A 20,752-nucleotide genomic window follows, 5' to 3' on the forward strand; every position below is an offset into this window, starting at 1 on the left:
CAGGTAGAGTGGCGGTCTATTCCGTTGCCTACCAACACGGGACTTGCTGGATCGAGTCCCGTGTTACCTCGGCTCGGTCAGGCATCCCTACAGACACAATTGGCCGTGTCTGCTGGTGGAAAGCTAGATGTGGGTATGTGTCCTGGTCGCTGCACTAGTGCCTCCTCTGGTTGGTTGGGGTGCCTGTTCAGGGGGGGAGGAGGAACTGGGGGGAATAGCGTGATCCTCCCACGCGCTACATCTCCCTGGTGAAACTCCTCACTGTCACGTGAAAAGAAGTGGCTGGCGACTCCACATGTATCGGAGGAGGCATGTGGTAGTCTGCAGCCCTCCCCATATTGGCAGAGGGGGTGCAGCGGAGACCGGGATGGCTCGGAAGAGTGGGGTAATTGACCGGATACAATTGGGAAGAAAAATCCATAAAAAAAAAGAAAAGAAAAAAAAGAAAAACGTATCACTTAAGCATGTAGTTGATATGCCCATACCAACATGTTTCCAGCTTGGGGGGGTACAAAGGTTTACTTCCCCTTTAATACTGATTGGCATTAAAATTGTTGATTACAATTTAATAATTTTACCTAAAATTTTGAAGTGTTTGCAAGTATGTTCCTGCTGTGCAGCACTAGAACAAAGGCCATCATGCAGCTAGTGGCTAACTCATTGCTGAACAGACCGGCAAAGCTTAAAATGTAGTCAAAATGAAAGCTCACTTGTAATTAGCTTTATGCTTTCTTTAGAAAACCCTCAACACTCAGTAGTATAATAGAGAGAAACCAAGCCTCTGTAGCCCCTTCCAACTCAAGCCCCTTTCACTCTTGTGCAATCAATTTTATCCTTGGCAGCTACAGCTGTGATGACAGACAGAAAAGAGCCCCTTCCACTTTTGTTTGACTTGAGAAGAGATCTTCCCCAGCATCTTCAAGATACACCTCGGCACTTTCTTTACACTCCGTCATTAAAAAAATGACCAAATGAATTTGAAACGGAAATAAGACGCAACATTTTACATAAAATGTTGGTTGATATCAATTTATAGAAGTCAACAGCTGGTACAGAGAAAAATAGTTTAAATGCTTATATTTTTGGTGTCAAAAAAGAGATACAGACACTGAAACATTTCAGAGCCTTTACAGCACAAATTACAATGGAGTAAGGAATGCTATGGAGAGATACATGTGAAAGTCCAACAAAATTGTAGGCGTCTCCCACCGCCAGTCTGCTACTGGTGCTGTGGTGGTTCGTTATTATAGCAAAAGCTGCCAAGGTAAATCAGATCACACAAGGAGGTGAGACAAACATGGCGTCGGTAGGAGCACTTGGCTTGGAAAAAGGAGAGCATTATCAAACTAGTTAGGTTAGCCGTTTTGTTAACAGTGCAAAAAAAATGCAGCGTGGAAAACCAAACATTTCTCATCACTTAACAGCTCTGTCTTCAGTAAATTAATAGTAGCAAGGCAGTCTTTGACATTACTGGCTGTTAAGAGTCAGACGATCACATTTGTTGCATTTTGCTGTACGTATATTCACAGTTTGTACCACAGCTTTGAATTCTTCACACATTGCTAACCTGGCAGTATGAATTGTCCTGTCTTACATGTAGGCTAAAGACTAGTAGGTATTAAGCAGTTCATACTGCTGCTTTTCCAATCATGAACTAATTTACATAGTGCTTAATACCATTTGATTGAAGAAATTACTAAAGAAATTAATATGGGAAAGTTGGCAATGCAAGTCTAAGCAACAACAAAAAAAATAGATCTAGGTCAACTCCGACATATTTCACCTTTTTCATACTGATGGGGCATTGAGAATGTTAACAAAACTAAAAAAGAGGGGAAAACAAGTTACACTACATGATATATGCATGGAATATGCTTGTTGAGATATCTTGACAAACTGATGCTTTTACATTTCATCGGTGAATGTACAAAGGACTACACTATTGACATCTCAGGTTTATATAAACAATAAAGGCTCTGAGTAGAGTGATTAACCTTCACTAGAAAGATCAGCCTGGGAGGAGGGCCAGCCGATACTATGAGCTCCCACAGTGGCAGTGTCAAATAACAGCTGCTTGTCTCACCAAAGTCTGTTCTCAAGAGCTGCAATTAGATTTTTTCTTTTAACAGTCCTGTGAAACCAATAGTAGGAATTTGACTTTTCACCCAAACGAGTCAAAGATACGAAAAGATCAAACATATAAAACACCCAGGGGCGAGCAACAGGGGCAGCATAGGTTGGCAGCTGATGAAGTCTGCTCACGATACATTAATGCTCACAGCCCAACTGCTGTGCAGCAAATTATCTGGCGTTAAATGAATAAGTTATGACTATTAGGGCTGCACGATATATCGTTTCAGCATCGTCGTTGCAATTTGCGCATGTGCAATAGTCACATCATAGAATGTGCAATGTGAGGTATGGCAAATAAACTCAAGCACCTCATACCACAACTTTTTGCTGCTTGACACAAAAGGAAAACTCGCACGGTTCTCATTTTCCATGACTAATCTAAAAGAGAAGTCTATCTGATATAACACAAGTTACTCCGATGTAAGGGTTCTTGGATACATGGAGTTTGTTGCTAGTGAGTAACATGCAGGCTCTGCATGCACAGCAAATCACCAATCACAATCATTCTTGATCAGTTTATCAAACAACCAAAGTGGGCCCTGCTAGTCGTCAACCACAACCTGAAAATGAGCAAGAAACAGGAGAAACACACCGAAAAGGAAGATGTGGTTGCAAAAAGAAAACTTCACTTGTATGAATTTTTAACATTTCGAATTATCTTTAAAACCAGGTGTTTCATCGAAAAGACATGCATGTTAGAGTTAATACTCCTGTCTGTGCCCCTGACCAAGGCAATAGGAAAAAGAACATGAGTTGGTCCCCAGGCGCTGCAGCTGCCCACTGCTCCTATAAAATAGGATGGGATAAATGCAGAAGACTAATTTCACTGAAAAAAGAAGAAGTAAATGACAAAAATAAAGTGGCTTTTTTTCTTCTCCTCTTGTTCATTGTTGTTTTTATTTTGATTAGGTGCAGACTACATAGTGAATTCTTGACCATGTGTAATTTGGAGCGTTTATTTCCAACCCATATCAGTATGCGCATTTGTCCGCTGTTGATCCTTCTCTGCCTGCTGTGCGCCGGGCGTGCACAGTTTTCAGCTCTTACAGTAGAATGGCCACATATTTACACACTACTCTTCAACAAAAACTTAAATCTCTACAATTCATTCTAGAATGGTTAATTCTTTCCAAATAGCTATTCTAGTCATCTGGTGAAAATTCCTGTATTTTTGCATATTGCAATATATTGTCGCAGTTAACTTTTCATTACTGTTTGTTAGCTTGCTAATGATAATGTGAGCCAACGACAGCTGCACTTTGTACACTTCTGCTCTTTGTTAAGACTTTTCATTTCAGACGTATAAACTACTAATGGCAATGTGAGGTAGAATGGCATTTTTTCCATGGAAAGCTTTTTCATCATGGGAATTAAATGATGCAGTGAATATTAGAGGGTGTTTGGATGTAACAACACACTTGTTACTTCGGGATAGACTTTAATGCAGTTTTTGGCTTTGTCAGCCACAATCATACTCCTCTTGGCAATTTTAGTTAAACACAACTCCTCTTGGCAATTTTAGTTAAACACAATTATTCTTAAAGCAATGGAAGGCAAAGTAAATACACTCCCAAATAAACAAATGTATCTGTTTATTTGCAGTGTATGTTTGTCATGTAATGCTGTTTTTGTTTGTAGGCATTTTATAATTTTGTATTTGTGTCAATGGGAATCCCTTGAAAATGAGATGCTACGTCTCAAGAGGCTAATAAGTTTAAATATCAAGTCATGAGCAATAAAAAATAGAAATAAAGTTTTAAAAAAAATAAAAATTGTAAAATGTAAAGGCCAACCATGATCAAGTAACAGTAGGGGAAGCATGCTAAAAAGAAGGAGACACGACTGGCATTATTGCAGTGTTAATCCATGCATTAAACTCAAAACAAAAGACTATATTTTCCAATTTTATTTGGCTTCAGAGATGCCAGAGTCTGTTTCCCATTGATGTCATTTGCTGGCACTTTGATGACACTATGAAGATTTTAGTCATAAGGATATTTGAAAAATATAGATGTCTTGTCAATAAATTTGATTACCTCTGTCATTTGACAGTGACTAGGCCCTTCATGACAAAACGTTGCATTCAAATATTGAGTAAGTTATTCATCAAATCAAATTGAGTGATCCATGAAAATAACACTTCTCACAGCCATCCTTAAGTTTATCTTTGCAACCACATGTACTCTGGACACGCTGTTGTAAATACCTCTGCTAATCTGTAAACAAAGCTGACAGTTTATTGATCTTTATTACAGTAACTATGTTCTATGGGCAAATAATTGCATGGGACTACACCTTTAATTGGCCCTTGAACGGGGTAATAATGCAGTCTGCTTAGATCATAAAATGAAATGTAACATGAATACCTTTCCCTAATTTTTTTTGGCCGAATTAAGACTTAATCAAAAAGGTTGCAGCCTGTAAATGTTAACCAAGACATAGTCTAGGAGTTACACTTCAAACCAAGTTCTTGGATAAGCACAAACATTATGTTTTACTTTTTTCCAACCATTCACCCCCTGAATGTGACTTCATTGTTGAGAATGCAAACACTGCTTAAGAATACATCCACCTAGCCCCAAGTGTTTACTATTTTGTTTCTTAATGTCGAAGAGAATTGTAAAAACAGCATCCAAGTATCAAATCCACCAAGGTGCTCATATGATGTGCCATTTTAATACACACCACGTTTACATTTCTCGATACCACCTCCCACGTTACCGTTTGGAAAAAAAAGAAGAAAAAGAAAACAAGTTGTTTATAGGGGGTAAATACCCAGTACCACTGGTGGTGTGCCGAAATGACGAGTGAACCCCGAAAATCCGGGACACGCTTAAAAATGATGTTCTATGGAGGTATCATGTTGGCTGTGGAGCAAGGAAACATGACATTTACAAGGCTCGCAGTTTAACGCGACATTTTCTCAGAGGGAAAAAAACTGCAAGCATCGGGGTTAGGCCACATCAAACCTGCATTAATTTAATAGAATTCTATCACGGTGTCCAGGTCAATGAGGGGCCTTAGCTCACTCAGGCACGTTAGCCAATGTTGCATTTGTGCCATTCTGGCTTTTTACGCCCCCATAATAGACGGATAACTAGCTATTTAACGACTCTCATTGGTTAGAATGAAGAGGTGCTGTTAGGTAGCAATCATAAAAAGGTGAGTTCTTTAGACGCAAGTTATGGCGATGGCCACTTGACCACACGCAAAAAAAAAATTTTTTTTTTTAAAAGCAAACGTATGAAACATGCCACGGACAAAGCCAGCCTGGGCAGTCTGATGACGGTCACATCAATTACACGGCGAACTAACCCAACGTTAGCAAAGTTAGCTGCCGTTAGCGCCACTAGCTTGCTAGCATCAACGTTAGCCTTGGCGGCTAGCAGCAGAGCCAATGTTGCAACACCTAACTCATAACTCTGTGGCTGGTTTAAAATTACCGTAAACCACGTGTCACTTTAAAACGAATATTTCTAATACACAACCGCATCGTTACGCTGCGGTGAACAAAAAGGTGAGGGAGGAATAATGGCTTAGCGTAACGCCTTAGCCAACAGTTACCACTGGTTAGGTAGCAGTTCAACCGAAAGCGACAAGGAAATTAGCTTAGCTACGAAAATATTGGCTTGCAAAGAGCTGTTCAAAAGTCTGATTTGCTAGCTAACTCTCACACAAAGACAACGGACTCACCTTCGCTGTGTTAAGTCCGATGAGGACGCAAATCGTGTGTCTTGCGCGACTGTACAGAAACTGTGTAAAGTAAGGTGTTGAATATTTAAAAAAAATGTTATGCTGTTTCACGCCTTGAGCAAAGTGGCAACCACTTCCATTCTTTCTTGTTCATCTGCCCCCGCTTGTGAAAGGTCCGTATACACCGGATATACAAACACGGCACGCCCGCTTTACCATAAACATTTCCAGGTCATAGGTGGTCACGTTCTCCTAATGGTGGTGTGTGAAGTTTGTTGTACAAACGTTTCTCAAAGTTGTTGAAGAAATGGGGCATTATAGAGTGTCTTCCTGGTACTGCCGACTGTTTATCCAATCACGTTAAATTTCCCTCGGTCATCGACGCACAATGGTCTGTGCGAGACTGACATTATGAAAAGACTCCCAAATCGCAGATTAGATGTAAGGCAAGCAGAGATCAAAGAATCAACCTGTCTAAACGAGCCACCAAGCAAAGGTCACGCAATTGTTTGCACCAACAAAGATTTTAAATGGGGAAAAAAATAAGCTTGAGAACAGTTAAAGATTCATTATCAATCATTTATTCTTTACATCTACAGGTATTGTAACTTCAAGAAATGTTTGAGCTGATGTAAGTGATTACAAAAATAAAGCACATTCTTATGTAAATATGACAAGACAGAAAACTACACTTACAAATGTTTAGGAAAATATGGGCCAATATTTTTCACGTGTGAAACCCAACTTGTCACATGTTTGAACACTGCCAACATTTGACAACATTGCCCATGGTTTAATTCAAGCACTGTACAGGTTATGTTACATGTACAAGGGAAGTGAGCAATCTCCATAACATTTCTAAATCATTTCTGCTGAGCATCCTCACCGCTGATAGTGACAGACCAATGCACTGCTTGCAGTCACTAATTCTCCATCACTCACTCTCTCTCTCACACACATGCGTATAGGATTACTGTGGAAGGAGGGGATTTCGCATAGATGAACATTATTCTGACAAAAAGACAATCATATAGAAAATAATTAGTGACTAGTTTTCACCAACAAGCACTCAGTTATCTTAACATTCCTTGATCATTTTTGTAGTTGCGGCAAGTGAGTAAATACACACAAAGTAGCAAACTGTAACAATGTATTAATACTCTTGGTAACTGGGTTCTTTCATCAATAGTGGTATATAATTAAAAGTCCTATCTGCCTCTGAAACAGATTCCATCAACATATTTTGTTAGAGACTGGAATGATTTATGTATACCTATCTTTGACTGTAAACTATGCACAATGTTATTATAAAAGGTAGTACCTGGACATTGACCATTCCATATCCTGGTCTGAGCAATTAACATAGAACTCCCCCACTGTGACAGTGATTTTAACAAATACTATTGCCAAATTATTCCCTGCAGGTTTAATACTTTTTATGTCAAGGGAACCTTGCCATCTTCAAGTAAAGAATGTAAACAAGAAAGAATGTAAAAAAAAATATTTTTTAAGTGAGGAAGCATATCAAAGAACTGTACAGGTGTAGGGAATTAATTTTGATTAAAAAAAGAAATGGACAAATGGACGGTTCCTCAATAAGTAAATAGTCCTCTCAGTTCCTGGTCAGGAGGTAAAGTGTTCAAAAAGGCAGTTGGGGTCTCAATTTCAAAACAGTCTCCTTCTTACGCTATCGCCTTTGCCTCTGGCAGGAATGCCTCCCAAAACTTTATAAGCTGAAATACAGTTAAGGGTGAGAAGAATGGAAAGTTAATAACAGCCTGCAGTGATCGTTATTGTCTCAATAGTTATTAAATGTACAAAAATGCTGGATTAGATTATGTCTGATTAAAACACTTAATTGCTTGCTATCACAGCATTTTTATTAACAAGGCTTTGCGAGAAAGTACCTCAAATCCATGAACCAACTAAAAAGATGCCAGCAAAGAGTTTAGGAGTATGACATATTGTTTCATTTGATGAAAATATTACCCGTTGCTGAGACTGTAGCATTGCCTCCAAATATTTCACTATCTGGTTTTTGAAGTCCTTCGCTTTTTCTTTCTGAAAAGACAAAAGAGTCATCACATCACATTCTCTTTGTAAATGTAAGAGCCCCATAATTTGGGAAGAACACAAAAAGATTGTCAAATACAAGCACATTGACAAACCTCAAACCTGAGTACCTCCTTGCGTACAGTCATGCCGATTCTGTCGAAATCCCTCTCATACTGTGTGACTCGCCCCTCCCACTAACAAATGTGAGGAGAAAAAAAACACTTGGTATAAAGGTTTTTAAATCTATAAAGATTTAAAAAAGGATCTACTTGGATCATTTTGCCTTTCCAATGTTATTACTTTCACTTTAGCATATGTCCATTAAAACCAGCCACAGGGGTTTTTCCTTGATCAGTCTTTCATTCTTTCAAAATCTTTGTTGTTAAGCAGTGAGAAGATTCAGACCCACTCTTTACCCCAGGGGACTACAAGCCAATGTTATTTAGAATGACAGAATGCACTCTTAAAGACTCAATGAAGAACTAGAGAGCAGAGATGCCCTTGCTCTCAGTAACATAATTTTCCATGTTTATATACCACCAAAACCAAGCTTGAGAGTGCTATTGCCGAAGCTGCATGTCTGTTAGTGTGAGATACAACCTGAATTGTAAGCCATGGCTGAGACCTCCTGATCTGCTATGTTAATACTTGGCACAATTGTAGGACATGCAGTGGATCTGGAGAGGCTTTAGAGGCCCTGTTCAGTGCAGTACCCGCTGTGTGGCCTAGTCTCCAGTACCTCAGTAATCTCCTCTTTTGCCTGCTGCAATTTGTCTGGCTTGTTGGCCCACAGCAGCTTGGCCTCTGCTTCCCGCTTCTTTTGGAGCGTACTTTGAGCCTCCTGCCAGCGTTGCCACGCCCGCATGCGTTGGTCAAAACAGCCCTGGGGATATCCACAATAACAAATATTCGATTTAACATTGGCTATTGGTTGAAAATATTGACAGAATCCACTACTGTGCTGTTCTATTGTTTTGCTTCAGTAACCAAAGAATAACAGGTAGGCACCCCTGTTGCAATTTGTTTTTACTGTGGAAGGGGGCCCTTGATTCTATAGGTTACCATCATGAAAAAAAGAGAACACCTGAGCAATCAAGGAACAGTTTATTGAACAAGAGCAACACGTTTTCTGGTAGAGATTAAGTCCACCCAAACTTTCAACAATCTAGTTTTTAATCAAAATTAAAAGTTTTACATCCCAAACATCTGTACTTTCGCACCTGAGGGAGCAGGTCTCAATTTCAAGCTGTAGACTTTAGCTACAGCTGCACCACTTCCAGAGTAAACAAACCTGTAGTATGACAACTAATGTCACAGATATCGCAAGGAAAACACATTAGCGGAAGTGCATATAAAACCATTTAGACTTGACAGAAAGCATGGTTTGCGATCTTTTTCCGTGGATCTTATCAAAGGTCTACACAACACCAAAACAACTTATTTTCACTGAATACTGATTTACTTGGACACATCCAAGTCAGAGACATCAACCCTGGTGCTTATCTTGGACATTTTAGCGTAATCTACACGAGCAGTGAATTTATGCCAAGTGCTGCTCCTGTGGTTATAACTAAATTTTTACAACCACGGATTGTCATAGGCTTGGCTATGTCATGCGATACGAGTCACAACCCCCCGGATACGCCCTTCCACCTTTCACTATATAAATAAAAAATTTTAAAAAAACATTCAGATTCTTCCATTGAAGGGAGGAATATCTGAGAAAGAGAGCGTGGATACAGTTATAAGAGAGACAGACCAAAGATATAGATTTTTGTATTTTTCAGCAGTTCTAATCTGATACTGGCTCTTTACATTTTTATTTGATTTTGTATAGTTTTCTATAGTTATATATAGTTAGTTTATAGAATTAGCACTCGAGCTTCCCACAATGGTTGCTGTTGACTTGAGCCTTGTTCAGAGTGAACTGAGCTATTCCCAAACGTAAAAAAAAAAAAAACAACCATGGGCCGTGGTTTGATACCTGTAGGCCATCCCAACATTTTCCTCTGATTTTGGCTTTTTTAAGATCTCAGATGGTGTCATGGTCTATCTGAACTGGGGTGTTTTGTTGCACTTTAAGACTGTCTGACTGTAATGGGAGCATCCCATTTTCAAAAGGAAATGGTTTTTGGAGCTTAAATGATTGCCCCACTGGACTGTGTGGAGGCCCAGTGAGAAGATTCAGCAGAGTGGCATGTCAATACTAAAGTGAAGTTTTTGTCTGTGAAATTTTCAATGATTGTCCAACGTTGTTTTAACGAAGTCTGGGTTCAAAAAATATTAACCTTATCCTTCAAGGAAAAAAATCTTTTTTCTTTCCTTTGCCCTTCACAGAGACATCAGAACTCAGGGGACATTTTGGAATTGGAGCTGGAGGGCAATAAATGTCTTGTTCAGGCTAGTTCTGGCTTTAAATTGCCTCTCCAAGCATTCGAAGCTCTATAAATGGTTTGGCCTCAGACTGTTCACAGGGTGCCTGTTATCTTTCTGCCCCTCAAGTGAAAAAAGTACTCAGCAGGGGGCAGACTTCTTTTACCTTGCACTGCTCCTATTGAATACACTTTTACACAGAAGACACAGATTTGATAAGAGAAGCTGATTCTGTAAGGTATTTAGGTATATCTGTATACCCAAATACATATATACACTGATGAGCAAAAGCATTATGACCACTCACAGGTGAACCAAATAAGATTGATAATCTCCAAACAAGGGCACATGTAAAGGTCTGGGTAGATTAGATGGAAAGTGAACAATCAGTTCTTGAAGTCAATATGTTGGATGCAGGAGAAATGGGCAGGAGTAAAGACCTGAGGGACTTTGACAAGGGGCCAAATTGTTAAGGCCAGACGACTGGATCAGCACATCTCTGAAACGGCAAGGCTTGTGGCGTGCTCCCGGTCAGCAGTGCTGAGTACCTTCCAACAGTGGTCCAAGGAGGGGCACACCACAAACCGTCGACAGGGTGTTGTGCACCAAAGGCTTATCGATATGCGAGGGCAACAAAGGCTATCCTATCTGGTCTGAACTGACAGGTCTACTGTGACACAAGTCACAGAAAATCTTAATGATGTTTACAGGAGGAATGTGTCACAACGCACAGTGCATCGCACCCTCCGTTGCAAGGGTCTACAGGATGTTGCATTGCTATGAAGCCCACTCAGGCAAATTTGTAATTTGTGATAATGGGCTATACAAATAAAATTGACTTGACCCTGCCGGGTATGGGGCTGTGTAGCCACAGACTGATCAGAGTGCCCATGACGACCCCTGTCCACCGTTGAAATGGCCTACAATGGGAATGCGAGTGTCGGGAATTGGACCTTGGAGCAGTGGAAGAAAGTCGCCTGGTCTGATGACTCCCGGTCGCTTTTAGATCACATGGATGGCTGTGTATGTGAGCGCCATTTACCTGGAAAATTGATGGCACCAGGAAACACTGTGGGAAGACACAATCCGGTAGAGGGAGCGTGATCCCCTGGGCAACGTTCTGCTGGGAAACACTGGGTCCAGCCATTCATGTGGATGTCAATTTGACATGTGCCACCAACCTAAACATTGTTGCAGATCAGGTACACCCCTTCATGGCACACACACTGCACACATTTTTCAGGAATGGTTTGAGGAACATGAAGTGTTCAAGGTGTTACATTGGCCTCCAAATTCTCCAAATCTCAATCCAATTGAGCATCTGTGGGATGTGTTGGAACGACAAGTCCATGGTGGCTCCACCTTGCAACTTACAGGACTTGAAGGATCTGCTGCTAATGTTTTGGTGTCACATACCACAGCACACCTTAAGGGGTCTAGTAGAGTCCATGCCTCGGAAGGTCAGCACTGTTTTGGCGGCACATGGAAGACCAACAGCATATTAGATGGTTGGTCATAATGTTTTGGCTCATCAGTGTATCTGTTCTGTAAGATATTTAGGCCTAGACTCAAATCACATCCCCTTTCCAGATCATTCAGCATTCCTTTAATTTTCAGTTGGTTTAACTGAAAATCAGTTGACAGTTTTGTACTTTTTCAGTTTTTCTTTCTTTTATTTGTTGCCTATTCAGGCAGCAAATGTGTCTTATGTTCTTTGCAACTATTTCATCCTATTCTATTTTCCTGACTTTGACACTTAGTGAAAAGTGTGTTGAGATTTCTGTGTGATAACAGCACTTTAAATAAACTTGAATAATACTCGAGCAGCATGGATAGTTGTTGTCATGGAGAAATAAACCCAAGCCTTATGGTTGACAAGTGGCTCTCTAAAGTCACTAAACCCCATAACATCCTTTATTTATGCAGCTCCCGGTACCAGACCACAGTGTGTTACCAAGTCAGACCACTTTCTGATCAGCTAACCTTAACTCTACACAAACACACAATTCACAGGAGAGTTACCATACCCGCACAGCACCCAGTAGACGAATGTAGTCTGCCAGCATCTCAGCAAATATAAAGAAGTCGGTGGCAGCCTGCTCCTGATGCAGCTGCTCCATCTTGTCCTCCACCTCAGCCAGTTGGGACAGGGCACGTGACAGGGCCGTGTTATCTTCAGAGTTCCCTAGCATGGCCATGCTTTTGGCAAATATTGCTGTGTTCCAACACAGCTCTGGTGAAGGGCGGGAAGAAGACATAAAATACATACTTCTGTAATGAAAACCATCTTATTTGTACACCTGAAAATACTTAATCTTTGGGCGGGTTTTTCTGTTTCTTTAAATGAAAGGCTTTAAAAAAAAATCTCTATGCTGAAAGGAGACTACAGGAGAACAGAAAGACAAGCCCTAGTGAGAAACTGCAGAGTAAAACAAAAGCCTCCATGTGACATAAATCCTGGCTCACCCTTTCTGTGATTGACAAGAGAGTCCACCACAACATGGAGCTTTCTAAGCTGCTGCTCCTCATTCTCCACCTCCTGCAGTTTGTCCTCAAACCACTGGGTCACACATCAAAGTCAACACAAGGTCAAGATAACACAGTAGACAACCACTCTCAAACAGCAGCCTGTCAGGCTTGATATGGTCAGAGGTTAGCCAGCTAAAGTGTCACATTACATTGTGGTACAAAGAAGCCACCCTGTACACTGCAAACCAGATTTGTCATTGAGTGTTGATTCTGTATTGTTTTAATGATAGTAATCTACAGTGTGCCACACATTCAGTAACAGCCTGGAACACATCATGGCTGAACAGGAAATGTGGAGCACAAGTTTTCACTTCTGCAAGATTCGACTGGCTGGCCAGGCTATCTTTGCACATGGCAGAGACAGGAGACCCAGAGCTCTCAAACACAATGGTAGACTTTTGCTCAGGTAATAATAGTTATAGTTTCACTATTCAACTTACAATTGGATAGACAATTTGTTTCATTATATAGAAAAGAAAAAGCGCCACAGTTCAAGAAAATACTTTTTTAAAATATTTTTCGTCAAGAAATTGTTAAGTAATTTTCTTAATACTTTATGGAATTTTGTGGTGCTTTTTGCCATTGCATCAAAAATGGTGTTGAATAACAAATCTTTCACTATTGCAAAGCTGATTGATGATCAGTAATAGCGTGATCTAATATGAATGACTGCATCAAAGTAATTAAGTACATTCATTGGTACCACAATGTTAGGTGCAACTATCCATTCCATCCATTATCCAAACCGCTTATCCTGCTCTCATGGTCGCGGGCATGCTGGAGCCTATCCCAGCAGTCACTGGGCGGCAGGCGGGGAGACACCCTGGACAGACCGCCAGGCCATCACAGTACATGCAACTAACAAGCACTTATATTTATCAACCATTTTATGCTAAGCATTGATTGGCGGGGGGGGGGGGATAGCCCATCATCATGAACATTTTCCAATACTTTTGCATTTATTGCCTTGTCAAATTAGTCCCATATATGTATTTTTAGATTTAGCCATATACATAATAATTGAAATGGAGAAATGAAAACGGACGATCCACTGTGGCGACCCCTAACGGGAGCAACCGAAAGTAGTAGTAGACATAATAATTGACATTAGCTATGGTGTTTGCGATTTTTCCAAAATTCTAACAAGCAAATGGATGAGGAATTAATATTTGGCTATTTCCAATTCTGTGAGGAGTATATCACACAGCATAAATCTCTTTCTTAACCACAAGTTTTTTCGACAATACCAATTTGAGAAACTGCATCACTTCGATGACAATGCCACTTACAGTGTCAGACTCATTCATCTTGATGGTCATCTTGTTTACAGCATCTGATGCCTTATTGATCATCTTAAGGAGGCCAGCACCACTCAACGTTTGGGTGTTGACTGCTCTGGGTAGCTTAAAAAAAAGCACACACACACACTCTAACACACAACTGGATCCTTCATTGGAACTCAAGGTGCTTGATTGATAAATTGATCTCAGAAATAACATTTGGTAAAAATTTCAAATGTACAAAGGACAGTTCTATTAAATTTAAATTCACCAAAACAAACTGAGCAAGCCTAACCTGGAAGTACAACTAACAAACAGTTAGTATCCTGGACAAATTTAACATTTATCTTATGTTACTTGTATGCTCTACGCATGGATGAAATACTTATACCTTCTTTAATTTTATATGGTAAAATTCAAGTGAAGAACTGTATCATCCTCAATCATTTATACAACATCGGACTCTGAGCTTAAAAAGGATGTGAAAATCACAAAGTGGATAGTCTTTATGTGAAATACAAAAACGCTTATGGTGTGCAATGTGAGATAGCAAAACTTTATTCATTAAAATTTCACAATCAAATGTTTAAAAATGTATAGACCAACCAAAAAAGTATTGTAAGTGTAAAAATCCTCATACCTCCTCTTTCTCCAAGAACTCACGCACATCAGGGTCTTGGAGTAGCGATGGGTGGGACACCACTCTCTGGAGATACCTGGAAAAATATTATAGTGGCATACAAATAGTTACAGGATGTTTGGAGTCAAAGAAGCTAAAGAAATATGTCCCACAAAAACACCACTTTTAGCTAAACCGGGCCCTCCATGCACCACAATCATATTTCCACTTTTACTGGAACTAATCTTTACTATTAAACTGCACATGTATGCACACGAATTATCTTCATAATTTCATTAACATCTACAGAAAAATATCTCAATGCATCATCTTTACCTCTCAAGAGCAGCTCTTCTTCTCTCCACAAACTCACCCGATGAGGGATCATCTTTTCCTACCTTAACTTTGGTCATTCCTGTTTAATAAAAACAAACAAAACAACAAAAATGTGTACAAAAGGCACAAAAATAAATGTACAGTGGAAACCACTTAAAGTGATCACATTCATCCAGGCCAATATGATCACTTTAAGAGGACTTTTTTTCCTGCATGACCACCTAATTGTCATGTGTACATAATGTAATGAAACAGAAAACGTCCCTACTTTACATGATTTAACTGACTGAAAGATAGTAAGTACCCCACTGATAGCTGCTTCAAATACTTCCAAAAGAAATTTAAAAATGCACTACAAGTTACAGTTACATTGCTAAGTGTTGCCTCGAGTACATTTTAATGATGGTAGGCCAAGGCCTAAAAATGAAAGTAATGCCATTTTAGGTTGTCTGGTGATTTTGAAGGCAGTTTTCCAGAGCAGAGGTGGTGCCTTTCAATACTTTAAGAGTAGGTTAAAAATAAACATTTAACGTTAGATTTCCTGAATTAGAATGGTTTTTTTTTATTTCCATTGCATTATAAATTATCCCTTTAAGTGAACTCATTGTTTATAATGGATTATTTAAATAGCATTACTATATGAATGATTCCATCCAGCAACTTTTGATCAGTAAAGCATTTGATCACTATAACCAAGAGCCCGATAAACAGTTTCCATTCCTTATGGTCTTTCTCAGTACAGAGAGTATGGCATAGTCATGGCAACTCACCTACAACACTCTTTTCTGGTGGTGGTGGAATGATACATCCATGGAGCGACTGTTTGACTGACAGCTTCTCATACAGACCCAGGAAGTCACTGAAGCGTCGCCGCACAGAGAAGGTCTTGTTCCTGAACATGGGCAAGGAAGTCTAGTGGTAGAGACAGGGCCAGAACATGAGAAAGACACAATGTAAATACATACTAAATTTCAGAAAAAAGAGTGGGCATATCTAAGTAGTTTTAAGAATCAAGAGAAAATATTAGCAATGAATATAAATGTTTATAGAATAAACTCTACAACACATTTCTTAATAAATACAACATTTTTTTTTTACTTCTGAGCAGTTCACCACATACCCGAGTAGATACTTTGTAGGCCATGTATGCATTCATGCCATCTCCTACAAAAAAATGAGGTACACTGTCAAGTTAAAAAAAATAAGACAAATATCCAAGTTTCAATTAAAGTGAACTTGACAAGTAATGTAAGGTAACTGACATTTGAGTTTGCCAAAATTGGCATGCACAAAAAAAAAAGTTAGGTACTAAAACACAAAGCAAAACAAACACTAACTTTGGAGGATTAACATATCCAGTAATAATTACATTAACATAGAAATTGTGAATGTGGTGACATTAATTTAGCTAATTTGTAGCTCTAATATACTTAGAAAATGGAAAAAGAAACTGACCAATTTTCTCTGGGTTAGTGACAGCAACATCCACATCAAAGTTGTCCTTAGTCTCTTCCAACTGCAATAATTTGGCATATATGCACTCCCTTTAATGACCATAGCAATACAAAGACTATTTTTTTGATGTGGTTGTAAATGTCTGGCAGGTGTGTGACAGCAGAGTAAGCTTCCGAAAAGCACCGTAGCCCTTTTGGCTTGTTAAAGTATTGCTCTGTACCTGTTCCATGGATTTGGGCATTGCTGATGTGCTGGGGGTTAATGTGGTAGATGGTCGAGCACCAGAAGAGGAGGGTAGATCTTTCCTGGCTGAGCTGCTGTGCTTTTCAGTGGCCAGCTCCACAGGTGCCTCTAAATAACAGGGACAGAAGACAGAAAAGTTTTTTTCCCCCCTCCAAAAAAAGTATCTGTTGCATTGAAACAGTTGAAAGATAAAAACCACAGACTTTAGCAGAGGATTCTTAAAAAGTGTGTAAGCCTGTTTGGAGCCAGTAAGAAGGGGGGGAGGGGAGCAAAATGAAGTGGGGTGAATTTTAAGGCAATTGTGTTGGTTTGTTTACCGGCGAATAAATCATTGTCATCATCAGAATGGACTCCATTAGACTTGGTGTTGTTAGGGGCTGGGTTGCTGGTTTCCACCTCATTGAAAAGATCTGGAGGCTCGTCACTGGCAGCATCTGGCTGACGAACTTCACAACTCATAGAAACAGGGTTACTCTATAAACAGATGTGGAAAAGCACTTCAAATTTCCTGAGCAAATGTCCAAAAACCAGAGGAACTGTTTTCTGTTAGCTTTCAGTCATGTCCCCTGTAGTTTCGGGCGTCTTGCAGAGACAGATAAGTACCGTTAAGGAGGTGGCTGGGTGGGGTGAACTGACTTCAAAGAAGTGCGAGGGAAACTAAGAAATGACAGAAGCAGAGCTAAGGTTCCAAACAAATAAGACATAAGCACTACACAGAAGCTGAAAAAGCTCAAGTTGACGCTTCTGAAATCACATTAAAGCGCATATGTCTGGGAAGGCCAATACAAAGATAAAACTTTATATCGTGAGGTTGAATAATGCAATACTTTACGATGCGCTGTTTTATTGAATTGCAGCATATTTAGAAAGCACACATCATATTAATCCCCCCCCCCCCAGTTCTGACTTTTTTTTCTTTTTTTTTAAAGCTAGTGCCATGTATGCAGCCTCAGCTGCGGAGGGTTCAGGCTAACTTGCTCGCTTTGACTCGCTCACTATTACCGCAGACAGCACACACCAGACTGATGAGCCATTATTGCGGACGACTTTCGTACTTACATTACTCACAAAGATATCCTCTCCTTCATCACTATCTCCTTCGGCCATCTCGGAGAGTCCTGGTTCAAGCTCCTCCGCAGCAGGGAAAGGAGGGGGATTCCGATCTGAGCTGGCCGCCATATTCCTGCTCTAATATTTATTACGTAGGCGGAAGTTGATGCGACAATGAAGGCCAAAGTCTGGTGCGACATCTGCTGGCCACACAGCAGAAGACAATCATGTTTACTTCGCATGAAAATATCGTTTACTGACTCTTTTCTGGGGGGAAAAACCCGAATTACAAGTGAGCAATTAACAGACGAACTCGAAAGTTACCAACTGGCATCATAGAGCTCTAGACGGTAATTATAATATAGTAACAGTAATTCTTCCTTCGGCTGCTCCCGTTAGGGGTCGCCACAGCGGAATATCCGTTTCCATCTCTTCCTGTCCTCTGTATCTTCCTCTGCCACGCCAGTCACCTGCATGTCCTCACTCGCCACCTCCGTAAACCTCTTCTTTGGCCTTCCTTTTTTCCTCTTGACTGGTAGCTCCATATTCAGCATCCTTCTCCCAATATACCCAGCATCTCTCCTCCACACATGTCAAAACAATTTCAATCTCGCCCCTTTGTCTCGAAACGCTCCAACCTGAGCTGTCCCTCTAGTAAATATCATTATTCCTGATCCTGTCCATTTTCGTCACTCCACCAAAAATCTCAGCATCTTCAACTCTGCCAGCCCCAGCTCCGCCTCCTGTCTTTTGGTCAGTGCCACCGTCTTCAAACCATACAACATAGCTGGTCTAACTACCATCTTGTAAACCTTCCCTTTGACTCTTGCTGGTACCCTTCTGTCGCAAATCACTCTCGATACTCTTCTCCACCCACTCTCCCCTGCCGGCACTCTCTTCTTCACCTCTCTTCTACACTCCCCGTTACTTTGAACAAGGGTCCGAAATTAACTTTTTGGCTTACCGGCCAAGGGGACTGGTAGATGAAAAAATCTACCGGCCAAGCATGTTTTTTACAGGCCAAAATAATTAGTAACCCTTTTGTGCCATACATACGTTTTCAGTAAATATCAATGAGAGAATAAGGTATTGTGTTGAATAAAAGCTTTTAAAAATGTGACAAGAGCAGATCTGAAGCAAAATTGTTTTATGCAAAATTGGTCAGTGGTTAAAAGATAAAATGTTACAAGTATGATTTCATGTTTTATTTGCAGTATTATTATAACTACTCGAGTGCTCCACATGCCCATCCCTAGTCCCAGACTACTTCTCACTCTACAGCAGCCACTCTCTTTGCACCGTCCATGAAGTCTGGCCTCCTGCTCCTGACAAGAGTCTTGGTGCCACGGATCAACAGCACTGGTTGGGTCATACTGCTCGGGAGATGACAGCTGCACCGTCAGTAGACCCGAGAGTGTGTCTGAGTTGAGGTTGGACCGCCAATCATTTTTTTCTTAAATTTATTTCGGATTTTCCCCCTTTTCTCCCAAATTAGTGGCCAATCAATCCCTATTTTAGTTCAAACACCCGCCCTCGTACTGCATGCGTTCGCCAACTGCATCTCTCCGGCCGGCAGTCTCCAGACCGAACCACTGCTTTTCCCCACTCCACAATCGACAACGTTAACCAGTCGACTAAAGGGTCCGACCCGTTAGTGAAGGACCAATGTGTCTACTTATCCATGCACGTTACACTGCCCCTCTCCTTCGGGAAGCCGCGCTTCAGCATATCAGCTCCCTCACGCCTCTGGGCTCACGCGCTTCCGATGACCTCACGGTCTCACCATCCCACTTCTGACACCAATGTAGCAACTTCGGGGAGCAGTCTGGGAACGCCACAGTCCGGACGCGAACCCGTATCTCCTGCACCGCAAGCGACAACGTTAACCAGTCGACTAAAGAGTCCGACCCGTTAGTCAGGGACCATCGTGTATTTATCCATGCCCGTTACACTATGTTATTGTTGTTGCTAAAGAGAGAGAGAGAGAGATGGGGGGGGGGGTTAAGTGGTTGGAATTCACTTTTTTGTTACTCGCCATGTGGCGGGTAGGCTTCTGAGATTTACTCGCCAATCAGAAAATCTACTCGCATTTGGCGGGTGGCGAGTGTTAATTTCTGACCCTGCTTTGAACCGTTGACTCCAAGTATTCAAACCCATCCACCTTCGCCACCTCTACTTGTATACTCACCCCTTCGCTGTCCTCTCTCTCCTTTACGCATATGTATTCTGTCTTGCTGCTACCGAATTCATTCCTCTTTTCTCCAGTGCAAACCTCCACTTCTCCAGGCTCTCCTCAGCCTGTACCTAAAGATCGGTCATCCGCAAACATCATAGTCCACGGAGACTCCTGCCTGATCTCGTCCGTCAACCTGTCCATCACCATTGCAAACAGGAAACGGCTGAGCCAATCCTTGGTGTAATCACACCTCCACCTTGAACCCATCAGTCACTCCTACCACACACCTCACCACTGTCACACTGCCCTAATACATATCCTGCAACACTCTTACATACTTCTCTGCCACTGCCGACTTCCTCATACAGTACCACACCTCCTCTCTTGACACCCTGTCATATGCTTTCTCTAAATCCACAAAGACACAATGTAACTCCTTCTTATGCTTGGTTTGTATATATTGTAACGTGCATGGATAACGCGGCGGACCCTTTAGTGGACTGGTTAACGTTGTCGCCCGCGGTGCAGGAGATACGGGTCGCGTCCCAGCTGTGGCGACGGTTCCCGGACTGCCCCCCCCATTTGCTGCATACGCCCATTTCACGCCGCGGCCATCTTGGATTTTTTAAAAAAATAAGTGGTGGGAACTTAGCCACGCCCCCTTCTTACTCAATCGGAAATCAATGCAGCCGGGGCCAGCAGCAAACATGGTTTGGACTACCAACCTTGAGCACCTGTGACAAAGCATCCGAGTTTTCTGGGTTTGGATAACAGTCACTGATGGGGGGTAGCTGCAACAGTAAATTCCTC

The 20,752-nt window shown here is 41.1% G+C and overlaps 2 protein-coding genes across 2 annotated transcripts in view; both read right to left on the reverse strand.

Moving 5' to 3' along the window:
- The window catches only part of csnk1g1 (casein kinase 1, gamma 1), a 67,155-nt gene extending 61,162 nt beyond the window's left edge, over nt 1–5,993 (reverse strand). The window contains exon 1 of the mRNA XM_056278121.1: nt 5,827–5,993. The gene's annotated coding sequence lies outside the window, so the exon portion shown is untranslated. The remainder of the gene's footprint in view (nt 1–5,826) is intronic.
- A 401-nt stretch (nt 5,994–6,394) lies between these two features.
- Nucleotides 6,395–17,896, reverse strand: LOC130111323 (sorting nexin-1-like). The gene is made up of 15 exons (XM_056278471.1): nt 17,776–17,896; nt 17,034–17,190; nt 16,694–16,824; nt 16,474–16,534; nt 16,139–16,182; nt 15,789–15,930; nt 15,019–15,097; nt 14,704–14,779; nt 14,073–14,186; nt 12,721–12,814; nt 12,282–12,487; nt 8,621–8,764; nt 7,995–8,075; nt 7,816–7,887; nt 6,395–7,559 (listed from the first exon to the last, which is right to left on the reverse strand). Exons 1-15 carry the CDS (start codon nt 17,893–17,895, stop codon nt 7,509–7,511), a joined length of 1,572 nt encoding a protein of 523 aa, XP_056134446.1. The 5' UTR covers nt 17,896; the 3' UTR covers nt 6,395–7,508.
- Between the last annotated feature and the right edge of the window lie 2,856 nt (nt 17,897–20,752).

Source organism: Lampris incognitus, chromosome 4 (assembly GCF_029633865.1).
Source record: "Lampris incognitus isolate fLamInc1 chromosome 4, fLamInc1.hap2, whole genome shotgun sequence".
NCBI classification, from domain to species: domain Eukaryota; kingdom Metazoa; phylum Chordata; class Actinopteri; order Lampriformes; family Lampridae; genus Lampris; species Lampris incognitus.